Source organism: Chlamydotis macqueenii, chromosome 14 (genome assembly GCF_036417535.1).
Source record: "Chlamydotis macqueenii isolate bChlMac1 chromosome 14, bChlMac1.mat, whole genome shotgun sequence".
Lineage (NCBI taxonomy): Eukaryota > Metazoa > Chordata > Aves > Otidiformes > Otididae > Chlamydotis > Chlamydotis macqueenii.
The window spans coordinates 876,910-904,853 of record NC_141569.1 but is presented as its reverse complement, the minus strand read 5'-3'; the positions used below and the strand labels follow the sequence as shown (position 1 = coordinate 904,853).

At 45.9% G+C, this 27,944-nt stretch overlaps 1 protein-coding gene across 1 annotated transcript; it reads right to left on the bottom strand.

The window, feature by feature from the left end:
• Positions 1–231: 231 nt before the first annotated feature.
• GABRP (gamma-aminobutyric acid type A receptor subunit pi) lies at positions 232–26,167 on the bottom strand. The gene is made up of 10 exons (XM_010122046.2): positions 26,078–26,167; positions 13,521–13,591; positions 12,029–12,141; positions 9,857–9,924; positions 7,640–7,857; positions 6,694–6,776; positions 5,365–5,502; positions 3,994–4,146; positions 3,262–3,455; positions 232–2,310 (listed from the first exon to the last, which is right to left on the bottom strand). Exons 2-10 carry the CDS (start codon positions 13,574–13,576, stop codon positions 1,996–1,998), a joined length of 1,338 nt encoding a protein of 445 aa, XP_010120348.2. The 5' UTR covers positions 13,577–13,591; positions 26,078–26,167; the 3' UTR covers positions 232–1,995.
• Positions 26,168–27,944: the final 1,777 nt, after the last annotated feature.

Here is a 27,944-nt window from a genome sequence, read left to right as displayed (position 1 = left end):
AGGTCAATAAAAAAACATTTCGCTGCACAGAGGTTTAACTTAGAACAAGTCCTGAGCAACTTCAAAGCAGCAGAGTTGTAACAAAACCCACATCTAATGAAAGCAAGCCTGGAGAGTGGCAGTCTGCTATAATGTACAAAAATTCTTCTGTTAACATTAATATTTGTTGGCCAGTGTAGAACACATAAGGGCATTTTAGTTGGATTTTAAAGAAAGAAATTGACACGGAAAGAAGGTAATGATTTTTTTAATAGAGGATCTCTCTGGGGGGTTGTGTTCATATCACAAACATTCACTTTATTACATTTTATGGAATGGACTTTAAATGCCAGTATATACAAGCCAACATTTCATTATTGGAGTTTGTGTTTATTCACTTGCCATTGTCAGTCTGTTCCCCTTTGTCTTCTTGTGCTGCGCTTTGTAGGAGCTATGATTTATGAATATGTGGTTTAGATCCCACACAATATAGTGTGGTGAAATGGTTCGATAAAAAGTTATTAAAGTAAAAAAAAAAAAAATCTATATTTTTGTGTACTTTGCCCACCTTCCACTGGAAACCTCAGTAAGAGATCCTGATACTAAGCAAACATTGCATGCATGAGACTGTGATGCAGGTTACATGCTGAGAGGCCTCACGTGGCCCACACTGCTGCTGAATCGTAGCCACTGCGGGCAATTACCGTTTTGCCTGCATAACTGCAGGATTATGCCCTCAAAGTTATGAAAGTTGCATTGACCAAAAGCGGGGCGAGGAATCTGCCAGAAAACATTCATTTTAAAATCAGTAAATAAAGACTTCCAGTAGCCTTAAGCTACAGAGTACCAACTGGCATTTAATTCTCAAATGTAAGTGTGTGTGCGCTACATATTTAATTTATTTCTAAAACAAAGCTCTCAGTCCTGCTGATTGCAGGATAAACAAAGCTGACTGGCAGTTTCCAGAGCCCACTTACAATCTGAATTTCTGCAGAAACCTAACACTGTTTCAGCCTAAAATAGAGAGTGAAAGGCTGATTTAGATCACACATGGGTTTTTCACCCAGCAGCCCTGCTGACTTGCCACAGCTGCAGAGTCACATTCAGGAGGGGATGACAAACTGGCCATTCTTGCATATGGCTGGCAAGAAACCAGAGCTGCTTACAGCAGTGAAAGCCGAAGGAGGCACTCTCCAGGATGAAGAATAATCTGTTTGTAAGGAAGACAGGGAAGGTGGAAGAATCTGTTCAACTGCAGCACAACAGGAAGAGATGGGTTACAAAACAATTTTGCTGCCTGTATTTCGTGTTCACCAATCTCTGAAAAAATGCAGCTCTACAAATAAAAAGCCCTCCGTCTGTTCTCAGGGATGGATAACTTCAGCAAGTGAGGATTACTTCAATGAGTCTCACAAGTAGTAAAAGCAATGAGGCATACCACTGTGCCAATACCAGCACCACCGAAATCACCCGTCTGGCACCACATCAGCCCCGGGACAAGGAAGCGCCGCGCACAGGAGTCGTTCCTCTGCGCACAGCACCCTGCTGCCTTTGGGTTCTCTTACTTGGACAGAGGCGCTATTGAGACAGCGATCACAGTCCCTCTGTTACTGTTCTCCCTGGCAAACAAAGAATAACAACTTGGAGATCTAAACTAGAAGGTTCCAACCTGCTTCAGGCTACCAAGATGATTTTGCCACCTGTAGCACTCTGTGGCCTGCCACGTGCAGTCCTACACACCCACCTCTAGCCAGGTGAGAGGCTGGACACTGGGACAGAAAGCAGGTACGAGTACAAGAGCCCACCACAGCCACTCGGCCGAACAAGCAGTTGTCCAGAGCCAATGTTGCTAATGCTGAAGCATCTTGCATACCTCACATACTCTTCTGCTCTGTACTTCAGGAAACACAACAGAGCATTTTTGTCCACATTGGATTCACTGTGGTTAGATACCTAGATGCCCATTGGCAAGATTCCTCTCCTGCTGAAGTAGGAAAATGAAGTGACTCCTTTCTACTAAAAATATAGGTAATAAGCCCAATAAAACACATTGACCAGCATGAAAAACAAAGGGAAAAGCAATTTAGAGTAGTGGTCTACATTGCTGGGGTTTTGAATTGTGAAATAACCAATAATCCTGTGCATTTTGTTTCTCAAGACACGTTTGATTTTCTCATGAGTTTTCATGGTCAAGTCACTGCAGTTAACATTATCACTGGAAATCTCAACGCTTGTAAAGCTGATTTTCCGTTTACAGCTAGTGATGGAGCTGTTGAGGATGTTAGTGAAGTTGACTTCTTCCACTTCTTCAGTAAGTTCATTTGCAGGCCCCTAGGAAACAAGAGTGTACAGTTAGTTTTAGAATTTGTCTTCTGCAGAGGAAAAGTACTTTAATCAATAAGAAAATAATAAGGATAAAGATAAAAGAACACAGCTTCATATGTGTTCATCGAAAACCCCAATATTCAAACACACCTTTCAGCTGCTGCCTATTTTTAGGAGTGCCTGATGGCCTAGAGATGCCTGTGTTTCCACCACTGTATTTCTAGAGGTATTTTGAGATCTTTGAGCAAGTCTTGCTTTATGTCACTGAGCAACCCAACATCCATCTCCTACAAGATATCCATCTCTTCATGTCTGCACAGTAACTTAATGGCTGGGGAACTTCTTTTCCCTTTCACGGGATTTGGACCCTTGATGACCACTGGACTATAATCATACTTGACTATTTCATTTCAGCCACTAAAGCAGAGCACTTTGAACAATTCACTTTCTCTCACAACTGCCACAGAATATTATGGAACTGACAACTGGTACTGTCTTCTGGGAAGGGAGGAAGAAGGGTCAGCTTTCCTCTGGTAATGACCTTCCAGATCAGTGTCTTAATCAGAGTTACTCCACAGAAGAATGAAGAGGTGTGCTACAGTGGCTCTTGTTGAGCTGCATTTTGAATGGAACAGAGGTCCTTCCAGCTCTCACGTGGGCTCAGCTCAGGGCTGCAGACCCGATGCTAGTGGGAGGCTGAAGTGCCTTCTCTGAATGTGATCCTATGAATCCAACATGACTGTCAGCTGTGGCTGCTGCTCAGAAGTCTCTGTCAGAGACAGAGTGCTATTCATGCATCTGTTGCACACAAAAATTTAGATTTAGTGACAATTAGGAAGAGCAATTGTTACTGTATCCATAACAGGCGGACCATCCCATTTGTCTTAATCAGTTAATGGAGGACTAATTATTGTCGATCCAAGACAACGAGGCTTATTAACGTAGATTAGGCTTTACCTCTTGAGGTGCTTTAGCTGCACACTTCTGTGATGAGCTGTAGTGAGCCACTGCATATTCCACAAGGGCACCAAAGATGAAGCTGAAGCAGATGCCGAGGTAAACATCAATGGCCTTAATGAAACAGTTGGTTTTCGAAAGTGAGCTTCGGGAGCCAATCATCAGAGTTGTCATGGAAAGCACTGTCGTGACTCCTTAGAAAGCAGAAAAGGAAATATCTTCTCTTGTGGATACCTTGCAAAAGGCTTGGCCTAACCTTCTGCACATGTTGTCACTCTCTGTTGCTAGCCAGGTAGAGCACATCACTTTTTAACAAATCCAAATCATCCATCAAGTGAAATGCTTTTGTAGCACTAGCTACTAGCTTCACACAGGCTCTCCCTGCCTTTGACAGCTTGGCTCGAATAAGCTCTTGGCTCTTTTATTTTTCTTGCTTTCAGTAACAAAATCCCCCCTCCCTGCCTCCTCCAAAGCACATCACAAAGAACCTGTGCTCTGCTTTCTGCTGTGAATCTGCCCGGAGCCTTGGCCATACACAGCTCTGCAGGTGGCAAGTGTGCCAGCCACAGCTTATCTTCCATACGTCACACTGCTGACCCAGCTCTGCCACGAGTAAAAGCAGAATGTGAGCAGGCCATTTATCACTGAGCAGAGAGCTCAAGAAAACTACCTTCTACCCAGCCTCTCAGAAGCTTCCCTGCCTGCTTCTCCCTCCCTCAGGCAGTGACTCACCAATGCAAGTTCTTGCAGGCACTGAATCCAGTGTGATCCAAAAAGAAACCCAGGACAACATGACGAGCAGAGTGGAGGGCACATAGGTCTCCAAAATGAAGTAAAGGACGTTTCTTCTCAGCTCAAACTGCAATATCAGTCGTGGGTAACTGCCTGGTCAGGAAAGGAAGGAACACAGTGAAGGTGAGATTCTCAGGGACCCTTGAACTGAAACTGGGACAACACAGCCCTTCAGCTAACGTACATCAGCAGAGCTGCACTGAGATCACGGGAGATGCATCACTTACACAAGCTTGACTTCTTGCCTCAGAGGCCTTACTTACCTATCACGTCCCAGACGAGAGGACACATACACACAGCATTGCCGGACAAAAGACATCAAAACCAATGTGTGGCTTGCAAAGGGGCTCCTGAACTTAATCCACAGTGGAACCATTTTATAGCAGTGTCCTAACTCAGGGCAGAGGAGGACTGATGCTTTCATCTGTTCTCTCATACTCAGCACAGCACATTTTCCCCAGTAACCGCTTTGAAGGGGCACTGCTGAGTTCAGTCTTATCTGATGGCTCAGAAATAAACAAAAGCTTTTTCTCTCTATTTCAGCAGGCTCTGGCCCAGGTCCCAAAGCATCCCAATATCCTGTATTCATTAGTAATTTGTAATCTCTGATAACTGTGTCTTTTTGCACTCAAAAAAATTCAATTTTTAAAAATTAGTTTGTCGTAATACTGGCATAAGGCTTCTGGGGCTGGATTGCTGGTATTTTCAGGAGATATTTCTGCTCTTTAAACAATCATTCCCTTTGAAATGTAGAAACAAACCCCATGTTGTTCGTGGGCCGTGTACACTGCCATAAACAACAAAACATTTGTATTTTAAAATCCTGGTCATTCTAAGGAGGTTTTGCCCCCTTTCATAGTGTCTGTGATTGGTGATAAGAGTATTTACACTGATAATGAAAAAGACATTGAATTCTGATGTACAAAGGGTTCTTATTCCATCATAACATGATGGAATTGTAATTTACAAACAAAAGTGTATCTTTAAAGTTAATTTTACTTAATGTTACTGTAAATACGGTGCTCTGCAGTATTTATAGTCTGCACATCTGGGAGGAAAGGAGAGTTTATTCAGGTATGTGTGCAGAAAGAAAGTAGAGAATTTAAAAATGGATTTCCATCTTATAGAATATCCTGATTGCAACTAATTGGATTTCACCATCTTTCTGTCTCTTTTTGTGAGATTAAGATTTGCTGAAGACCTTGGTGATTCAGGCTTGCATCAAAAGATACTGGCCCATCGAAGGGAAGGGAGGTGGGAGGGGAAGCACTTGAAAAAGCTTTTCCTTGCTTTTCTCTTTCACTGATTTACCTGTTTCCTGGTGTGACTTCGAGACTAGGGTGTAGTAACTTTCCACTGTGTACTGAGACAGCCGCAACTTTTCTATGCCATGGACAGAGTCATTTCCTCTCAGCCACGTGAAGATGACGTCGTTTTCATCATATCCCCCTAAGGAGAACATAAAGACCCAGATTACTGTGGGTTAGCCAATAAAAGTTATCACCTTCAGGAATGTAAACAACGACATAACCCGGCCTCCGGTTGGACTGAGTGATATCTCGGTCTGAGGGATAAAGCTTGTACTGAGTCACCAGCCTGCCATTCACTTCAAAAATTTCGCTTAATTTAGGAAACAAGCCCATCAATCTCACTAATTTGATTCTTTTATTAAGTGCCCTTCTTTGAGAAAATGAGTAGGGACGATTTGATTCTGATAATAACCTGTTCATCCTGCTGAAAGGAATAAGATGCAGTTGCAGCTCTATTTTTATCTAATTGTGTTTTCTTATTAGACACAAATTACCAGAGCTTGAGTGTGATGAACTCCTAAATTAGGTGTCCAGGGTATGAATCCCTGCGTAGAATCCTAAGCATGTGACTTTTCAAAGTTTCTAAGCAGTTTTATAAATTGTGGATACTCAGGAAAATTTTATAATGAATGATAGATTGTTGTTAATTCATCTGGTGTATATTTAAATAACATTATTTCTGGGCACTTATCCTAATGAAATCTCCAGTGGGAATGTGCATGTAATTTCATTGGAATTATACAGCAACTGAGCATGATGTAGGACCCAATCAGTTTTAAAACAGGCCCAAACAAGCTATGCTTTAGCAGAAGAGGCCAATCATTATTATTTCAGCAGCTATTCTTTGTAATAAAATTAACCATGGTGAACTAATATGATTTTAATGTGAAAATAATATGTGCTTCCATAGGTGCTCCACGCCGCAACCCCAGAAGTTAAAATCTGGTCTTTTCAGTACTGAAATTTTAGATGTTTCTTTTTGTGACACGAAGTGGGAGATGGTTGCTTGCTTGTTGTGGAGCTTCACAGACACTGAACAGCAGCACTGCTCTTGCTGCACTCCTGTGCAAAAGCCCTGTGGTGTCCTTCATTTTCCTAGAGTCTTTCCCAGAAAGCTTTGCCATGGGAGCCTTTTAATTTAACTGAGAGCAGAACTTGCTGATTATTCCTTTTCTTGAGACTTCCAAAGCTGAGACTCCTACTGTTGAGGGGCCCATCATCTGTACTCCAGAAAGCCACTGGGACTCCAAATATTCAAGATCTATAGTTACATATGGACAAACAAATTTAAAGTAAAAACTTTTTTTTTTTTCTGGAATGTTATACTTACAGCTTTCTAGCTGCAGTCTGCATGTTTGTGTGTCCATGGGATATTTTGACAGGTCCATGTTACAAGCGACAGTAGTAGTGATTCTGTAGAAGGAGAAAGAACTCTGAAAGTTGCAATAAAAACCTGTAATGAAATCTCTCTGTTTTTCGTAGCGAACTAGACTGCAAAGACTCTGCTCTGTCATTTAGATAATTTTGACTTATGAAATGAATGTATAGATATATTCAGAGAGAACCCTCCATAAGATACGCTCTCTGCAGCCACGCTGATGAAAATATAAAAGGAGGAATTTTACTATCTGTGGTGGGAGGTTTAGTGTAGATTCACATTTTCCAGTGCTACAGTTTGCACAGTTTAAAAAGTTACCACTTGTCACCTGAGGACAGTAACCAACTGCATGCATATTCTGGCTTGCTCTGATGTGGAGGGAAAATGAGCTTTACTTTGCAGTTAAGGTAACTGGGACAGTTACTGTGAGCTGAGAGGAGATAACACTTAGGAACTGGTAACACAATTCCAATGCACATTTCTGCAGTTCATGCGCAAATATCCTTATGGCTAAAAAGCAGAAATCATAACTACATGGCACTGGATAAGCAAATACATTCCCACAATCTGTTAAACATTCACTATTACGATGTCCTCCCTCCACTCCTCCGCTGCCACCATCTGACACTACTTGACTTGTCTTGGGTGACACCTAAACTTGTGAGCTTTCTCAGCAGGCACTGTGCTCAGGGCACAGCACATACTGTGCTGGGGAATCCTGATCCTTGCCTGGCATTTCCAGATGGCCAGAAGAGGGGGCAATGGATCAGAAGAGTATGGTCACAGTTGGCTTGTTGACCGCAAACTCACTACTCGTGACTGTTGGTATCTGCTGTCCAGCACAGTTCTGGAAATGTATTCTGAACCATTGTCACCCACAAAGCCAAAGGCTGATTACCTTAAGGCATACAAGATAGTGCCATTAGAGAACAATCTTATGAGGCGGTTTCCCACGGTGACGTCGTGCAGGAAGGACCTTTTGGACTCCACAATGTACGTGTCTGGTACCCAGAGCAATTCCACTAGACGAGCATCTAACGTGAAGCTCTTGTTGCCGTGAAAGACCAACCGGGGGTCGGTCCAGCACTGCCGCAAGTATATAGTAGCTGTGTAATCCTGAGGAAGAGAGGAAAACCTGTGAGGATGATGGCCGGGGCACCTACACAGCACAGCTGTGGATATGCCGTGTGCGATGAGGCAGAACACATATTTAATCTGTCAAAGCCCAGCTTCACATGCATGCAGTAAATCTGATAGATTTTCATCATAGTTTTATTTACTGTATTACATTTCTCACATACACTCTTAAGGTGTAGTGTTTGAGGACTAAACATTTTACTCATAGTACTTTTTTTTTTAAATTAGCAATTATTGTAATTGATATTTTTGTGTCTATTTTGCAGGTAAGAAAACAGATGGAAAGTGCCCACCTGAGGCCACTCAGCAAGTCACTGACATTAAAAATCTATTACTGTCTAGATTTTGGAAAATTACACGTGTACTATAAACATGAACATGAAAGAGACATCTGCACTTTGGAGAATAAAGGTAAGCAAATTCAACCTGTTATTTTACCAAAGTCTTAAAAAAACCCCAAACAAATTAAAAACCAAAACCTGTAGCATGCTTTTTAGAGAGGTTTTGAATCTGAGGACACTAGGATTAACTGGAGTTTCGCCTGCCAAAATTCTGCCTGTAGTGACTGGAGTATTTTCGCAGTGCCTCATCATAAAAGAGTAAGCCGTGCTCAGCTCTGAAGACAATTCTTTACTGAGCCTTCTGGTCAGACACAGGGCACTGCTGTCCTATTTCCCTTCCTTATCAATGAAGTAAAATGCAAGCAGCAATGCCTTTTATTTTCAAAACATCTCTGTCACAGACTGATACTGGCGATTGTGTTAACAGCCTGAAGTCGCTATGTTTTACCCCAGATATGCTGCCTGTCTGCAGAGGATGAAGTAGTTCTGTTTCATTCGATCTGTAATTTGTAAAATGCTTTAAGAGAAAAGTTCTAAGTAAATATTGGGTATGAGCGTTTAGCTTTTGCAACTTTTAAAATTTTACTCTCAGCCTGTGACAGAGGAAAAAACATGTCAAATAATGCACTGTTACGGCTTTCAATACAGTGAATTATAATAGTGACAGAAGTGAGGAATCCCGGTTGATTTCCAGCTTTTGTCAAGGCACAGAGTAAGCCTCTGCAGTGTTTTCCACATGGTCAGAGCAATTTAGATGGACCATCAAGAAGAAAAACTCCAGAACAGTAGCTATTATAAAAGGCCCTTTTAATTGAGTTAGAGTTGTGTGAATAATTGGTGTTGGTTCTGCTTCTTTCCCAAAATGAATAGCTTTATCAAAGTTACAATATTTTATTTACTGGACTTGTTTAATTTGCAGGGAGGAGAGGGGGGAAAAAAAAAAAAGGTCAGTCATTCTTGAAAATGCTGAAATTAAGTGTTGAAATTGTTCCTAACAGAACTTTGGACTGTTTGAACTGAAACAATTTTGCTGAATTTACCAAACTTGCCCATAGTTTTGGTCAACCTGAAACAGGAACTTTCAGCAATCAATGCTTGAAATCAGCTGTTGTCAGAAGCGGAGGGGAACCAGACTCATCAGTAGTGAGAAGATGTTATTTGTATATTTGAAAACTGTTATTACTTTTATTTATTGGGATGACCGGTCCTTTGAGCCTCAGACTCTATTGCAGCTCAAAACCTCATTTCTCCTCGAGAAGAAACCCTGTCTGTCTTCAATCAGCACCAGCACATCCACCTGCCCTACACAGAGGGCTCCTACAGGGAGGAAAGGCAAGGGAGAGGAAATTCTACACAGGATTGATTTTTTCCATTTCAAAGAGGCCTGATTTCTGGGAGGAGTCTTTTACCAGTAGGACCTTTGGAGCCATCTCCGTTTACTTACAAGCCCACATTACTATGGCATCTACGTAGTCTGCAGTCATAAATGAGCCTTGTTCTCCTCACACCTCTGAAAGTGGTCAACAGAAACAGAAAAGCAAAGCAGCTTGAACATGACAGTTTCTGTGCTGAACACACAGGATATGTGACAAGTCTCAGGCAGATCCTACTTATAAAATAAAAATGATTTCACTTACCATGTCGCTCTCAGATATACTAGAAATACTTGCGATGTCCAGACTCATTGCAATTTGAACAGGTTCTCCTGAGGAGGGAAAAAAAGGCTTAAGCAGAGAGAAGGAAAGAGTGAAAGGCACAATAAAACCAGTCAGGATGCTGTGCAGCATGGGCTCTGCTCACAGCATCCTGTGTTATCCCTAAAACTGCAGGAGCCCAAAGGGTTAGACATCGTTTCAGAGCATTAGACTCACAAATTACATAATGATCCAAAACAGTCAGCTGGAGCTCTGTATCTGGTGATGGTGGCAGAGAGCAAATATCCAGCAGCTATGAAGACCAGCAGTTCAGGTAAGCAGCATTTCAGTGGCATTTGCCGACGGGCAGGCAGCCAGGGCCAGTTTGTCCCTTGCTACCCAGACCACAACACCTGTGCAGCAGCAAGAACGGAAAACTTTGCACAAAATATTTCTCAGATACAGCTCCCACAGGACCCTCCACAAGCAGGCAGCAATCGGCATCCCTGTTTCTCAGAGAGGAAATGCTAAGAGGCAGAGAAATGCAGTGATTCCTGAGACGAGGTTACAAACCAGAATGCAACAGCCTGTACTAATGACAAGCACATTTTCGGCACTCGGGTCCTGAGCGTGCCCCGCTGTCCAGCCCCGACTGTCACAGCCCACCACGAGAGGGCAGCTCCTGCCCAGGAAACTGCGGGGCCGGGCCGGGCCGGGCTCCCAGTCCCGCCCCGAGCGCACCGCGGCTCCGGAGAGGGCAATTCTTCTACCAGCAGAACCACACAGACGTTCCCCTGGGTCATGCCTGGTCTGTCTGATCCCCAGGATGAATACGGGGCTCTGAGTAGGGCTCGGCGCTTTCCAAGACAGCCCTCTCTGCCTAGGTGACAACACAGCAACACCTTGCCCCGTGGGAGTTGCTGAAACTCCTTGTCAGCATCTAAATTGCATTTAGGAAAGTCCAAGGGATGCAATTTCTGAATCTCCTCCCAGGTAGTTTTGTTGGGTTTTTTTGTTTGTTTGTTTGTTTGTTTTAAACTGCTCTAAAATCCAAAATATATTTCATTTGCAAAAGAGGCAGTTTTTGAAGTAGCTGTTATTCATATCCTCCATCTTGTCTTTATATATTTAGAGACTTGAAGCTCACTCAGCTTAATGACCAGAGGGTAGATCTGTGAGGAGCTTCTCAAACTAGAGTCCTGCCCATTTCGGTTTAACATTTATGGCTCTGGTAGGCGTAGGCTGGTGTAGATGCAGTTAATCTCTGTTACATAATTCAGAAGCATCTGTGCACTGATATGACAGAATCTAGAGGAGCTTTTCTGTTCTTGCAAGAGATCAGGCATTCTAGGAATAACAAGCTGGTAAATTCTGTATTGTCCCTGAAATTTATCACCATGGTCAGAAAAAGTAAGAAGCTCAAAGCTGCAAGTAGCAGACGGTCAGTCTGCAGGAGCTACAGTGGGAAACATCTAGGTCCCGGTGAAAGCCGATGGGGAATTTTTCTGTTGAGCATAGTTCCATTAATGGGTTCTGGCAGAGAAGCAAAATTGATAAAAATTTTCATAGCTGTTTTTCAAACTGTGGTCGGTATTTTTCAGGTGCTGAATGTCATTCTGAGAAATCCTTTCATCTCAGTGGTTACAGCACTCAGCGGGAAGGTGGGAGACCTGACACCCAAACTGGACAATAGCCTCAGGTAAGTTCCTGAATACCTGACTGTCCTGCTCCCTACTCCCTAGAATTCCATGAGGGTTTAAAGCAGATTTAGTTTGTGTCTCAGTGCTAAGTGAAAGCATGTGTCAAAAGTCAGTATTTCTGGCAAAACCAGCTTTATTCCTCTATAGCTGCAATTTACTAAATAGATATATATGAACAAAAACAATTAGAGCAGAATTTAGTTACTCTGTCAGGTCTTCACAGAGGTATTGAAGTTTAGTCTCTAGTCTCAGCCTTCTAGATGGACATGTTCTTACGCCTCACACGTGCATGCACAGTCTATTCAAGACAACAGTGGATACACAGAAAGGAGGGCAGCCTTGGCTACTAGCTAATTTAAAAGCTACACCACCTTTTAAACCGGGGCATCGTAAAGAAAGCTTACAGCACACTCTCCCCTCCACACAAGCCTTACAGACTGCTCTTCAAACGGTCAAATGCATGGAGCCAACATACCACCAAAGTAGGGCCGGAGGTATTTGTTGTATCCCACGGTGAGGTTCTCAAATCCAGGGAGGGACGTTGTGCGGCTGCCACGCAAGTCGGATATGTGACCCAGGGAGCACCTCCTGGGGACACAAATACATACTGTTACCTGTGGCCAGACATGTTGAGCACATCTGGTGTGCAGCTGCAGCTGTGTTTCCAGCTTGTGCTCAAACAAGCAAACGAACTGCATAAAATGTGTATTAAAAATAAGTAGATCATTGAGATCCCAAGCGCTTGCTCACATGGCTTATCTTGGCTGAATAATTGGTGCCTTGAAGAGGTGGGAAAATGGCAGAGTACCTTGCTGATAGCTACAGGTTTGCACACGCAATACCTTAAGGATGTTCGTAAAATGTTCCAGACAACTCAAGCAAGGTCTGTATATCACAAGTCAAGCAAGGTCTATAGATCACAAGTCTTAATTATAACCTGCAATCTCCCCCTTCTTCCTCCTCATCTGTTTCTTTTACCTCCTGCTTATGACAGCCTGAGACAAATCTTACCGACCACCAGCTCCTCCTCCCGAATCACTAGTCCCCTAAAGAAGCTTTCATGCTCATATGTTATCGTCAGGCAGCATCCCTACAGCTACTGTGAGCAGTAAAACCTTTGAGGACATCAGAAGGGGAAAGGTAAAGCACTGAGCACTTCACAGACACCAACAAAGCTTTGCGGGCTGAACCACCCCATCTGCTGTGCATATGGAGAGTTCAGTAATTTACAATGTCAAAATTAGTGGGTTTGGATGGACAATAAAGCTAGTACCTGACGTTATGAGGCTGACGGATCTGTACCATCGTATAGACAGAGACACAGGGGTTTTGGTTATAAAAGCTAAGTTTTACGGTCCAGTGTCCCTGTGTGGTCATGTGCTCCCTTGATGAAAATGTAAATGAGTGAATTGTTAGGAGTTTGTCGTTACTTTGTGAAGGGCTGAAGGAGGAGGAAGGCAGTGCCTCTGCCTCTCTCCAGGGTCTCAGCACCACTGGTCTGTGCATTAACAAACTCAGCAATGTAGTTACTCAAAGCTCTGATGAATTTTTCTCTTCTGTTCCCTTTAAAGCTGGGTTAGTAGTCCTTGGAGCTTTGCTGCAGGTTTTAGACCAAAAAGGACCTTACAGCAGAACTGAACCAGTCAGTGCACAGCATAAACATAAACCATTCAAGAAATTTCGGACTTGTAGTTCCAGGGATGGTAACACAACTGGGAGTCCTGCGGGGGACATTTCCAGCAAAAACTGCAAACTGTCCTGGTCCTGAACAGAAAATACGGGGTTAACGTAAACACTGTGTTTTGGGGACCTGTGCAGGTTGCTCTCTTCTACGCCAAATCCCTTACTGCTCCCAGCTTTCTTTGGATGGGCTGGATAACTGGAAGCATAGTTTGCTTTTGACACACATTATTTATATGAAACATAATTCAGATATTCCCTATAAAACAAAACAAAACTCCGCTTACCTTTGGGTTGGAATGAAAAGACACAAACCAAAGAAGCAAAAGTATCTGCAGAACATCTCGGGAGATTATTTCTGTGAAGCAGAAAACAGGCAAAGTTTTATGGCTTAAGAACAACTGGTTTAAGGGAAGAGAACATGGAAAAGAAATCCTGCACAGTCGGAACCACACACTGTGTGATGTTTAACATCCCCAACATGTAGTGGCTCCTGCCCTTTTTTCTAGCTTGTGTCATTTTTCAGCACCATGCTATCTTAACGCTTTCCTCGTAAAAGTCATTAGTGACCACTCAGGTCCTGAAGGCCTTGACAGTGTCACCGAATTTTAGCTGCCACTTTGTTTTAGACAGGGCTTTTTTTCTTTCAGCATGCGATAGCGATGAACCGATGTTAAGAATGGCACCCTGGGAAGGAATTTATTAAACAGAAAAACACTTAGGCAGTTCCTAAAGACAGGCAGGCTCTGAAGCCAAGTGAGACCCTTCCCACATGTCTTTCATCATCCCACATTGAGCATCTTTTAGTCCAGAGCTCCACTGATCAGCTATGCAGAAATACTGTAGCTCTGCGCTCCATTACCTTGTACCCGGGATAAGCCTACGCTATCAATAGTAATGCTGGCAAGTCACGCAGCATGCGGTACAGGATGCAATCATTCCACTTTAAATGGGTTTCGTTGACTTTTCTGGGAGCGGAACCAAATCTTGGCTTCTGGCCTGAAACTCCCACGGGCTTGTGCTGGCCTTGCAGCAGGTGCCGCGATGGGGAACTCTGAACTGCGCGCTGCTCTGCATTTTTGCTCCCTGCCTGAAACGCGGCATCAATTGCACACCTTTTCTGGAGCGTTCGGATGGTGCTGTGCCACACACCTGATGTGTGTTGCTGCTGCAGGATGGGCTGGTGAGTACAACTGCCACAGCTGCCAAGGGGAGATCGTTACTCAGCCATCGTTAGTTTGAGCTGGAAACACAATCCCGCTCGACCTGCCACGCTACACTATTTGAAGCGTACCCCGCTTGTCAGAGTTCTTCTGCAGATACTGGCATGGCAATATAATTCTTGGATGGATGTGAGTCTTCCTCTTTATATACTGTTACAGATTGGGAACGACTACGCGGATCGTTAGTCCCCATGCCTTGGCACCAGTGAGAGCAAGATCCCAGCTTCAGATTCAGTGCCTTTCTCATCATGCACGGCCGTTAGGGCCTCAACTTCAAACCTGGCTGCTCCATAGTAACCCAAATATCAGTCATTTTCTCAGTTGGATCTTTCCTGTGGTAGTTCACCACAGCCCGGAAGACACTGCCTTCTCAGCTGGTTGTACAGCTCTGGGGCTGTGCCATGGGACAGTAGGGGTCCAGAGAACATCTTGGCCCATTCAGAGCCAGTAAAAACACCCAAACACTCAAGCACCACAAATACAGGGCATCCAAGTGTAGAGAAATATGTGTTTAAAAATAAAATATGCCCTAATATGTGTCTGACATTTGAATTCCTAACAAGGGTTTGCACTTCTAGCCCCTTCTCTGAACACAGTGTTCGGATGTTTACAGACGTCACCGAGTGCTCCTCACTATAATGTGATCGTGCAGGGGTAGAGAGAGAATAATTTACCTGCTCACAAAAATATTAATGGAAATAAGAAGGGCTAGTCCAGGTATTTTAAAGAAGAACTTCTAGGAAGAATGAATAATTGTACAAATTAGCTTTTAGTTAAAGTATGAAAATGCATGGACTTCAGCTGAGGAACCCCTCAGGAGCATCTGTTTCCCACAGGGGCTGTGGTTGTTAGCATTCTGGTGCATCAGAGTAAGTTTCTAAACAGTTTTGTTTTCTTTGATATTATTTACTAAGACCTTATTTTGAAAAAAAAACAAGCCAAATTCTATTTATTTTGATGACTGACTAATGGATGGAGACCTCTTATGTAGTAAGAAGCCTTCTTGGGACCCTGTTGTGTCTTCAGTTAACAGAAGTGAAGCGTGCGCTGCAAGCGCGCTACTGCTAGCTAGCAAAGACAGTTGAAACGTACCAACTCAGAAAAATTTATAGCTGCTGCTGCCACAGACCTGAGTGAACTGCACAGTCTACATTTCTGCTAATTCTTTGCAAAACAAGGAAAATCTTGTTTTCCTCCTTCAGAGGGCAGCTGTGAAGATAATAAATACATCAAAGCAGTGAAAGGGGATCTGTAAGTACCTACCAGAGCTAGAAACTAGGCACACCAAAGTACTCACGGGTAAGAAAAAGGTGACAGCAGCGCCCAGAGCTGAATATAACCAAAGCATTTTTTTACTATTCAGTGTATCAGTTGAAAACAATTGCAATTCTGCTTTTATAGTGCAGGAGCTTTCATCGGAGGTTACCAGCTTCATTAGTACAGTATAGTGGGAAGAAATTACCAGATTCTGTATTTATGTTTCTCTGTTCAGTAAAGAATTTCACTTTAATAGGAAAAAAAACCCAACCAAACCTTAAATGCTGTTTAATCGGGACATTTTTCTACAGTCAGTGAAAGCACAGCACAGGCAATACCAGAACAGCATTTGCTATGAGGGCAGTACTGGTACAACTGGTGGAGAGATTGCTTCCAACGCCAAAGTTACATCAAAGTAATTCATTATGTAGACTCAGAGATGATGAAAACCTTGAGAATATCATAGCTCACTCAGTCGGCTCTGTGTTCTGCCTATTGGCTGGGAAAACTATACAAAGATGCAAGTATTCTAGTAAAATAGATCCAGCTAGAGCCCTCTGTGGAAGCCTGTGTCCAAGTCCAGAGAATTTCATTAAATAACGCTTCTTTACACCAAGCAACAGCACTGTGCGTCTCCACTACAGCTCAGTCGATGCTTCCTTCGTTCTGCTTTACTCCTTTCTCTTTGAAGGGGTTCTAAGAGTGAAAACACAAAAGGAGGAAAAAAACACTGCCAGCTTCAATAATTCTGTTCCAGGGCATGGGGCGGGATGTCACAGAGATGTACATTGTCACCTGCTGGGGCCTGGAGTGGGACCCAGGCTCCTTTGCACCCTGCCAGGGCAACCCACAGTGACAGGCTCCATCTCCAGCAGTAAGGAACTGATGGAAGCCGGCAGGAACCGCTGCAGTCCCGCGTCACACCGGAAAGCACCACCTGTGCCTCACTGCACAGAGCAGATGAACATATTCTCCAATTTTCTCCCACCTGATGACACCCCAACGCCAGGCAACAGCAGCATTTATGAGACTCTGAAGAGCCACCCAGAGAGCGAAACCCATCTGACCAGTTTACTGAGCTTAAGGGAATAACTCACAGGGTCAAGTTTTACAGGAGCCAAATCACTGTAACTGCCAAGCACGCCACACAGGCACGCACGCGTCCCAGAATAAAACCTGGCTAGGGAAGATAGAGAAGACAAAATAAACGCTGAAATAAAAACAGATTGCATTTAATTTGCCCATTTAGGTGTTGCCTCTATTTATTACACAAAGTTAAGATCCTCACAATGAACTCAGGCATAATTTGTCTGTTCGACCTCCCGTGCGCTGCAAGTGAAAGCTCTGCAGGACCCACCACAGGCTGCTGCGCCGCAGGCAGGGGTGCTTCACGAGCACTGCTAGGCACACACAGCCCATGTCCCACACGCCTGGTCCTCACGGAAACCCCACGCACCTGAACCTCAGCCAGCCTGAAACCAAACACAAGTAAAACGATATCTGAAGATTTTAGGCAACTATTTTTACTGGGGTGTTTTCACGAGTGCTTTGATTCCTGATTTGACAGACGTCAAGCGAGGATGCTTACTTTCATCTCAGACATGGAGAGATGTGGATTGTTTGGCTTTGCTGTGGCTTGGCTCTGCTAGAGGACCAGCCAGCCTGGCAGCAGTTTCACAACCTTTCCTCCGCCCAGGCCCAGGCGCGCTGCCCATCCAACGTCAACGTAACCGGCACCCAGGAATGGTGCTACCGAGAGAGGGTGGACAGAGTCAGAGCCTCCCCTTTTCCTCCCTGTATTCGCTCCCATGGAGTAACTTTCCAGGAGAAAGCATCACTACTCCATCACCAGGAGTTTCCAGCCTCGTGGCTGCACCATTCTGCGCTGAGCTTGCTTTGGCCATAACATGACCGCAATAGTTGCAAATACCATTACAAGATTATGAGAGGCAAAAAGCATCCTACACCCTGGGCTCAGACTTCGCTGCCTTTGCCAAAATGTCACTTCAAGGTCAACATATTTGTTTACCTAGAAGAGGTTTTGAGTGATTTAAGACAGATATAATCTGTCTTTCCTCGTAAAATGTTTCCTTTTTCCCCCTGCCCAGCCTGAACTGTGAGCAGCTGCCTGATCTTGAGGGATGACTGCTTTGGGGATGTATATGGGCAGGGGATTTTGTAAGGAAAGGTTCATGGCATGACAGCTGCTGTGAGCGAGTCGGGTACTCTGATGATTTATTACGAGAGCTGTTCAAATTTTAACTTACTGACCAAACAAGTCATTAGTCTTTCATTTTCAGCTGATCTAAAATGATTTGCCTCTCACTTTCCTCAACTTTAAACTTTAACTTGAATTTCTTTTAAAAGCTTTAAAGCTTGTTCTTCCCAGAAAAAAAAAATAATTGATATCTTTTTAATTTTTGAATGTTGAAAATCTGTTTTGGCAGGCCAGGAAAAAAATCTGAAGTGTTTACAAGGAAGAAAATGGAGTTAACAACAGGGAAACATTTTTGCACAAAATTTTTATGCAAGCCACTCTTACTGGAAACCTGAGTTATTCAACACTAAAATAAATTTATAGAGAACAAATCCTATCGTTACAGAACTAAAGAGCTAGTGGGATCCTGTCAGCAGATACACGAGCTCACTCCTCAGCTGGTCAGGACAAAAAGGGACACGAGAGGCTGATGGGGGGAGAAGGGAGTGGGAGACCCTGGAAGCAGCAGCTGTACTGAAATTAATTGTTTCTGCTCTTTGAGCTTCAAAAATCTCTTTTCTTGTTTATAGTATTTTCTGACTAAAACAAGAAATTGGGAAAAGACTTCAAGTGTGTTAAATAAAACAAGATAAAACACAGCACATAACTTTGGTTTGAAAGGAATGTCTAATATTGACTTAAGTCTTTCATGTTTTGTATTCGGCCAAAACCTCAAAGTTTCTGTTTTGGTTGGAACTGACACTTTTTCTGTCCTGTTTGTTTCCCTGTTTGAGAAAATCTGAATTCAACCAGGTGGTTTAACAACTCAACCAAAACCAGAAGCTCATTACTGGCCCAGTTTTTGCCTGGAAGAGCAGGAGGTGTGTTTCAAAGCAGACGCTGTGGGAGCCCAGGCCCCAGCAAGGCCCATGCTGGCTGCAGCGGGGTGTGACAGCAGTGCTGAGAGCTGGCTGCTCAGTGACAGCCACCCACTGCTGCTTTACTCTGCTTTTTGCATTTTCAGTTGCCTTGAGTGGTTATCTGGAATCAAGGACAGTTAAACGGGTGACTTCGTGGTACTTGCAGAAATCCCTCAAGAACTTCTGTGAACTTCTGCTCCTGGTAAAAAAATAGATTCTTTCCATCCACGTCACGATCGTTACATCACATGAAAAACAACCTCTCAAATCCAGAAACCGCAGGCACGGCCGAGGTGACTCGCTGAGGCTGTAGCACACGCTTGCTCGAGGCAACCCTCGCTCTGTGTCAGCGCAGGGCTGACCCCCGGCACGGTGTAGGGGCCGCCCCCCACGTACGGGCCGGTCTCCCATGGTGGGTGACAAGGAGCCGCACCTGCACCCACAGACCATCGGTGACCGCCCAGAGAGAGTCCCAGGCTGCCTGGGACAAACCAACACCGGATAACTTAAAAGCAGAGAGCCCACTCCTGATTTCGTATGCACTGGTACCCTGAGGGGCACACACACTTACATACACAGACTCTACTACAGTCCTACTCTCAGAGTACGAGAGAGGGGAGCCAAACCTATTTTTTGTATGACACCCCATGAACTGCAGGCCCAGTTCCTGTCTGACTTATTCCAATGGAAGTCAGAAGCAACTCCAAGATACGAGAAGGGCTTACATAAAATTAGATCCAGTCCTTATGTAAGAATGTTAAAACCAAGCCTGAGCAATGCATTTATGTTCCCAAGATATAACCTCTCGTCCTTCAAGCTTCTTGTGGGAAGCGGCAGCTTATGCTCACATCTGCCCACCCAATGTGGTGCACAGCTCTGCCTGCAGCTTCCAGGACTGAGCTCTTTAAATACATACAGAAAGTCTTAAATTTCATAAAAATGAATGTTTCTGAGATTTACTTACGTGAAATAAATTCTTTCTCCAAAATGCCAGGTTTGGCTTCTGTTTGGTCAATCCATTTGCTCTGTTTGAGCACAATGCACATACAATTTATAAATAATTACATTTTTATTCAGAAATCTGGCATGCTCCAGGTAGTTCTTTTTCTCCGGCACTAGATACCTCAACTCTAGCTCTAATCTAAGCTTGCCTGCAATTGTCAATCTCCGGTGGCTGCAGATCCATGAGCTCCCAGCTGTCTGCGCTCAGTCACCTGGGGCAATTACCTCAGGTTTCATTCACTCGGCAAACCTGCCCCTCGCCGCAGGCAGGGATCCAGGGCTGGCTGCGGAGAGTTCACCGTCCCTCCTCTCGCAGGCAGACGGCTCACAAGCCCAGCAACGTTGCTTTCTATGAGTTTGCTCTCTCCTTGCCAGCCCTGTCATCGGAACCCTATATATACGGTCCCTCCCACCTCAGCAGTTCTGCTCGCTGCGTCTCCCCCATTGTGTCTGTGCAGGTATTTTATGTGAGACATAATTATTCTTGTGCCTATCAGCTGAGACAAGCACGCACAAGTTTAACTCCCTCACGGGACACAGAATGGCGTACCCCAAGTACCTGCTGAACCGTACGTGTCAGGAGGAGGATAATGACTGTAGGTACTTGTAACGTTGGCAGTAAATAGAGCAAAGGTGGTTTCCTAAGGAGCCTTGCCGAGTGCTCTCTCTGTTCTGGGTGTGCTGGAGGAGGAAATGGGAAATAAAGGGTAATTATTATGGAAAGAGTCTCATGTGGGCAGAGTTTGGAAAGAATGAGTGTGTGATTTAGACAGAAAGGAATTGGAGGGGCACAAAGCTAAAATAAAGGAACACACAGATGAAAATACATCAGACATCTTGTTTCTGATGACTTTCACGTTCTGTCACACCAGGAGGATGGTCAATATACTAAAAGGCTACAGCAGACACAGCCACAAAGCCCACAGTGAACATATGGAAATTTTTCTTCCAAGCTTCCGGGTGTACAGGTAGATGTAAAATAAGAAACCTGCAGATGCACTGGGTAATTTTTGATTTTTGTCAGCTTTGACGGCCCTGACAAAGGGAATGGTTTCCCTTGCAGCACTGTGCTGGCTAGTCCCCATCGCGGTTTTCTGGACCATCTCCTGACCCGTGCGTTGCAGGCAGAGCTGAAGGGCTGTTAAGCAATGAGTGTGATTTTGTCGAGCACTTGATTTGTACCCTGGCCCACCGCTCCGGGAGGGGAAGCAAGAGGGACTGGCTCACCTCTCAGAGGAAAGGAGCGATGGACACAATCACTCCATTTTGTCTTCATTCTCGATGAGCCTTTGAGCGGATGGGTGTTGCGGCACGCCAACCTCAGCAGCACCTTGCCGAGGAGGGGAAACCAGCGTGTTGAAGGGAGGGAGTAAGGATGAATGGAGCTGCCAGTAACTCATTAATTTAAGGCCTGACACCACACTGACAAATGAGCATGTAAGAAAAAAAATATCAGATGGAGCCCCAAGGGGCACAGCTCAGACGTAATCACTCATCTGACACAGATTAGTCTGGATTTCTGTAGGGCAGCGCAACACTTCTCACCACAGTAACTTTTAGGGGAAAACGTAATGTCTTGAATGCCTCCACAGCCCGCTTCTTCCCAACACATTTATCTGGCAGCAGAGTCAAAGCTGCGCTGCAGCTGCGTGTCCTTCCATGCCACATTCGCATTTCCTCAATAAATACTCAATATCCACGATATGGACACAGAAACACAAAGTGCCAGCATTTGACTTGGAGCAGAATTCAGCTTATAGTGGATAAATGGTTTTACCTATGGCATCAAGAGGAATAATTTATACTCAAATAAATAAAACCTTATACTCGAAGCCAGTGAACACACCCACAATATGAACAATTCGGCTTGCTCTGTAACGCTTTTAAAGTTGTAACAGCAGCATGGCAGGAGTACCTGGCTGCAACAACTGGCAGGCCAGTCCTCGTGTGCCTGTGACCTGTGTGACGCTGCAGCCGCAAAGAGGTTATGACATGGGAAGAGTCACCTCCAGACAGTCATTAGAAGCAGACACGGTACTGAAAAAGCGCGACTTACTTGCCCACAGTAGCTGCTAGTAGAAAATGGGATCTGAAGCCAAGCGCCCCACATGCTGCATCTTTGGCTTGCTTCGTGTAGCAAAGGAGACGGCGCGCTGGTGTCCCAGGGTCCTGGGAGCAGAGCTGCGGCCCGACACAGAGCCACCTTCAGACACTCTACGTTTTACTGACGCCCCTGCATTAATGCTTCCCACCAACCAGGTGCCTCTGCGGGTTATAAGAAAACTTAAAAGCTAGTTCCTCCCAAAATACCAGACACGAGGTGACACTGTGAAGGCGTTGTCAGCTCTGGCCAACAGCTCAGCAGCAGCTCTGCACCCCTTGCTCACGGTGTCCCCATCCCAGGCCATTGCATTGCCACAGGCCAGTACCCTCGGCCCGGGCTGGGAGAGTCTGAACGTGCCCCAGCAAACCATGCCCGGGCCTCAGCGGTGCTGTCATCCCTTCCCCGAGACAGGCTTTACCTAAAGGTATTTAATCTGGATTGGGTTTTATGCTGTCTTTTTTTTAAAGGCCCTTCAGCACCACGTTTCATACTGCAACACGCCATTTAGTATAGTAATAGAACAAACAAGAAATTTTTTTTTTTTTTATTTGGACTTTTCCTCTTCTTTTTACATCACTCAAGAAATAGCGTAAGTGTTCCCCATTTCTAAGAACAGGGAAATTCAGGTAGTAAGAGGTGCAGTTATTTGTCTTTTAGCTATTATCAGTAACAGCCAGGCTATCTGCCAAGACGAACAAGCCTCCTGCAGAACACGTGCCAACGCCGCCTTGCTTAGGCCAGCACCCGGTTTCACATCTCTTCAGGAAACCCCGATCGGCAGCAAGGCCGCCGTACGCACCAAGGCATCACGGCCTTTTCCCGTGCTGCCCTCCCAGCCCGTGGCTGCGGGAGCGGAGGCCACCCTGCAGACGTACGCTGCATTCTTTTTCCTCCATTTCACTCATATCCACTTTCCCAGACCCTGACCCCTCCCGGGCGGCGTGGCGGTGCGGCCCTGCGGCAGGCGTTGCTCTGCGGAGCACCAGCTTTATTTCAGATAATCCGTCACACAAGTGATCATCGATAACTGCTAACCTACTCCCTAAAAGACACAGATCAATTGACAGAGTATTATAACCCCTTAAAATATTAATGCCCTATCAGGGAGACAATTTCGCTGGGCCTAGAGACTCCTCCATTATTAGAAATTATGCCCCAGCCTTAAATAAATTAACTCAATAAACGTCTTCCCATGAATATAAATTCCTGCTTAGGGCTTGCAAATAAAATGATTTAGAGCTGTTCTCTGAGGAAAGATGAGGTGTTTAAACTTGCAAAAGAGGAAGGGCTACCGTATTCATTAGTCTTTTGTTTTAAATGGAGTTCCTTTTTTTTAAACGGAAGGCATTCCTTCAGGAAGGGAGGGGGAAATGTTCAGAAAATTAAGTTGTTACATTTTCCTACACTGAGCTGCGTGGTTCAGTTCTGCCAATACACAGATCTGCGTTCAACACCCAAGGCAGCTCTGCGGCAGAGACCACACCAGCCCCGGGCAGGGGCTGCCCAGTGCCATCACCACATCCCCGCGGGGCGCAGGGGGCACAGGAGGAGGAGGGGGCCGGTGTCCCCGGCCAGCAGCGCTGCATTGCTGCTGCTCCCGTCAGCGCTGGCAGGAGGCAGCTCTGAGAAACTTCTGGATCCCCGAGGCCGGAGGGAGCCATTCTGCCATTGCCCTGAGGTTGGATTTTGGCAGAAAGGAGCTCTCTCACTCGCTTCCTGCAGCCATGACCACATCCTGCCGGCATCAGGAGGGCACTTGGACTCCTGAGCGCTGGAAGCTGAGCCAGAACTGCCCACAAGCAGTGCAGCAGCTGCTGACCAGGAGTGCAAGACTTTGCAAAGAAATGCAACGCAGTGCTGCCCGCACTGGGGAAAGCCACGAGCTGCTCTTAGGGCACAGTGTGCAGCAGCAGCCTTTCAAACTTGAAAAACTGTTTTTATGCTACAGCTAACTCTGTTGGCCGTTACTTACTCAGGGTTAGATAACACGAGCAACGTTTAGTGTAACTTTTTCTGTAATACGCCCTTAGTGCTGAGAATAGATGCCAGGCCTGACCACTGTGCTATGTTTTTCTCGCCTGGCCTCAGGTCACCAAAGCTTCAGCCAAGACCACGCCACAAAAAACCCATGAGGCCTGACATGGCATGAGTTCATTCGGGAGGAGACTTTCAGCCTGACACTTGCCATCTTCTGCTAACACACGCCCAGCAGACCCCACAGCGCGACTGCTAATAAAGCTTCAGCCTTAGCAAGCGTTTGTAATTTCAACAAAACAAAGCATGCGCGAGCCCGTTCACCACCCCAAGCCCCCTGTCCAAGCATTTGCCCTCTTCCCATCAATGAACATGAAAGCCACACCGTGACATTTAATTAGAGCTGTATTTCACACCAAAGGCCCCTGACGTTTCAAGAAGAGTAGTACAGTTCTGCATCCTTTTACGAATCTCTGGCCTGGCAAGACGAATCCAGAGCAGAGCAATACCTTGGCTGTCCGGTGTACATACTCCCACCATTTGCATTTTTGGCCACAGTTTTTTGTAGAAGTTACACACACACATTGTACTGCTATCAGTGCGTCACTTCAGAAACTGATTTTCTCAGGGGAGCACAGCCTGCTTTGCTCTGTCTGTACTGTCCTCAGGGGCGAGACAGCCCTGCACAGGTAAGTCTGCAACATCAGGAGATGTGCAGGTGGCACCCCGTGGCTGGGTCATCTGCCTGGTAGCAGCTGCCAGACCTATGGGATGTCCAGAGCCATGTCCGCACGCCTACATCTGTGCTGCAGCAAAAGCCAAGCACGGCATTTCCCAAAAGGATAAGCCTTAGCTCACAGTACAGTGTAAAGACACACGCATCCCTAAGACAGTGCAGGTAAACAGATGCTTTCTGCAGATAATAACCAACAGGAACGCCACGGGGAAGATAAAGTATCTGCTTTTCCTTTGCGCTGAGGTGCCAATTTGATGGGATTTTTATTTTTGACAACCAAAGCACTGTTGCTTGCTAGTTGAGAGCTCCCATGACTTTCTTGGTCTTGGCTTAAGAAGATCACAGCATGCCTTGAAAATGTTTCCAGTTCTTTCTTTTCAATTTGTACATACACAAACAGTTCAGTCCCAAACGGAACTGTCTGGGATTTTATACACATAAAAGACACAAGTCGGGATGAAAAACCAACCACACTGATTCCACTGGACTGAATCAGAAAGGTTTGTAACAGACTATAGATTCAACTTACTTTTTTTTGTCTTGGAGAGAAATTCCATCAAAAGCCACCCACAGAGACACTTAAACACAGGGAATGTTACAAGCGAATCAGGGAGATTGCCTCGGCAGCAGCCTTCTCGGCGTCTCCTCTTTGTTGCACTTGTACCTGTTGCATTCCCAGCTGATGCATCAGAGCTGTTGGGCTGGGACGCGAAATGCTCCCCGGCAGGAATGCCTGCTGATGCACTGTAGCCTTTAACTACAGCATCTGAATTACGCTTCTCAACACCCCTGAGGGCTGGGATAAATATAACCCCAGCTTCCATGAGTGCGAAATTGAGAGAAAGGGAGAGGGGGTGCCGCCTGCTCAGGAGTCAGGGGGCGGGGAAATGCAAGCAGAGGAAAGAGCAGCTCCCCCTCTCCCCGAGCCCCCACATCCCCAGGACGGAGAGCCCACTGCTGTGCGCATGGGGCCTTCGAGCGCCCACCAGCACCTGTGGGCATCACTTCCCAACCACTGCTCCCAGGTCAGAAACATCCCACCTGCCTCAGTTTCCCCACAGACCTCATATTTAGCAGTCGTAGAGCCACCAGCTGCAGCTGCCCCCAACACGAGATGCCCCACGCGCTGGCCCCACTGCCCAGTGGCCAACCCTCGTCCATGGACAACCCACACAGACATCATCAGCAACCAGCACAGGACTGTAGTACATTCAGGGCCGCTTAGCTCTTCAGATAACGGGAAAGCGTAATGTGTTGTGTATTTCTGGGCAGTAATAATAAGTTTCAAAGCAATCTGACAAAGATAAGGTTAGAGCAGTGACTTCCCAGCCCTGCGCAGCAGGTTGCAGCCTTTTGGCTTCTTGGGACTGCGGCAGGTAGGGAGCCAGCCCCTCCGAGCCCCTGCTGCCACCTCCCTCCCGTCCCCAGCACCTGTGGCTTCCCGCTCTGTCTCCAGCCAGGCTCTGCTCTGTCGCGGTGCCGCTGGCGATGGTCCTTCCCGAGGCTGGCTGATGCCTTGGGAGATGATTCCTTAATAGGCTGAGCTCCGTGCTAGCAAAGGACGAGGAAGGGAGGAACACGTTATCAGCTCTGATCTGGCATTACAGCATGCTTGCTGCTTTGGGTCTGCCTCCCAAAAGCAGAATTAATTGCTGGGCTAGAAAATGCAGATAAATCCATCAGCTCACAGCACGTTTATTTTCTGTAGCTATGCACTGGGCTCCTGGCAGCTTAGAACAGCAGCGACACCCACTCTTGCTGCAAAGAGAGGTAAAGGGCAGGCTCTTGCCAAACTGCACCTGCAGAACGGAGCGGCTGCCCGGCGCACAGGCAGGGCGAGGCGGTGGCACAGCTACAGCAGTGACCTGGGGCTGCACACCAGCACACCAATGGTATTGCTGCCCCTTTTCAGAATTTAAGGCAACTGTCAATCCAGACCCGTTGCATAATTTATCCTTTTGGCTTTGAGGGATGGATGACTTTGAAGGCTAAACGCCTGAAAGACAGGACAGAAAGAGGCGGCAGAAAACTGGTATTGTGAGAAGAGAAATGTCATTTTATACTGTAGACTTATTTACAGCAAACTCTGTGACTTGACAACAGTGTCTACAGCAACAAAGAAAATAAAACGCTCAGTCGTTACCAGTCTGCTCTTTTTGGGTGAAATGATAAAGCAAACGCAAACCTCAAGCCAGCCTTCTCGGTCTGCGCAGGAACCGCTTGCCGGTCTGTGCATTCCCAGCCAGGGTTCTGGGCCCTGCTGCGCTCCCAGCCCAGGCTGCAGTGCAGGTCATGGCCGCTGCCCGAGGCCTTTTGCCGGGAACGTGTACATCCAGGTCGGGATTTATCTCTGTCCTCTGCTCTGCAGTTTCCTCTTGCAGGAGGAGAGGGACTTTAATGTAGAAGGTACCTCCTACAGCTCAGAAAACCAAAGGTCTGAGAGATGGAATTTGCCTGCCTGTATTGTTTCCTATTAATTACATGGCAGATTCAACACAGTAATTTTTTCTCCCCACCTTTTAATATGCTCTTAATTGATTAACTGGAAAACAAGCAGCCCTTTTCTCCCTGTGCCTCAGATGCAATCTCATTGTCAACGGGAAGGGCAGGAGGAGCGGCGGCCAGGCTGACCTGACGGGGCCGTCTGCCGCAGGGCCTGCTCTCCCAGGGCGCCCGTTCCCGGTCCTGGCCCTCGCAGCACTGTGTCCCCGCAGCGCGGTGCCCTCCGTGCCTCCCAGCCCATCGCCCTGCCGAGAGGTGCCCACGCACACGACACCCCATCACAGGGCAGGGACATCCTCCAGGAGGAGAACGGGCTAAGAGAGACGTGAGCTGCTGAGCAGTGTCAGAGGTTAGCGCAAGCCTCTGTGTTACTTTGAAAAATTCCGTCGTTGCTTCACGCTACGTGAAAGATGGAGAGAATAGCTGTCTACACAGTCTCCTAGGGACCTCTAAAGATGACAACTCATGGAAACATGCTTTTCTGCTGATCTTCTCTTATTTTGACTCTCAGACACCAGGATTTGTTGTTCCTTTCTCTGGCAAACTGAAGGGTCAGGTAGGCCAGGTGCCTGATCCAGCCTTGCTGTGAGCCCAGGCTGCCCGCGGACGCTGCCCCCAGCAGCACAGCATGCTGCTCCAGAACAGCATTTATGCGTCACAGCAGTAATTGGTGACATCTTACCTGTTATCCCATATTTAAAACCCTTGTCACGTGTGAACGCTTCACGAACTGCCAATGAATGGGCACAGGGGAACCGGGCTGGGGGAGAGCTGCCTGTCAGCGTGGTTTCCACAG

What these genes read in the sequence shown, in the direction of transcription:
- GABRP (XM_010122046.2), bottom strand. Translation starts at nt 13,576, where the DNA reads ATGTTCTGCAGATACTTTTGCTTCTTTGGTTTGTGTCTTTTCATTCCA. An exon ending in CCTCCGGCCCTACTTTGGTG is followed by an intron (nt 9,925 to 12,028) that starts GTATGTTGGCTC and finishes TTCCCTCCTCAG; the next exon opens with GAGAACCTGTTCAAATTGCA. An exon ending in CAGACTGCAGCTAGAAAGCT is followed by an intron (nt 5,503 to 6,693) that starts GTAAGTATAACA and finishes TGTTCTCCTTAG; the next exon opens with GGGGATATGATGAAAACGAC.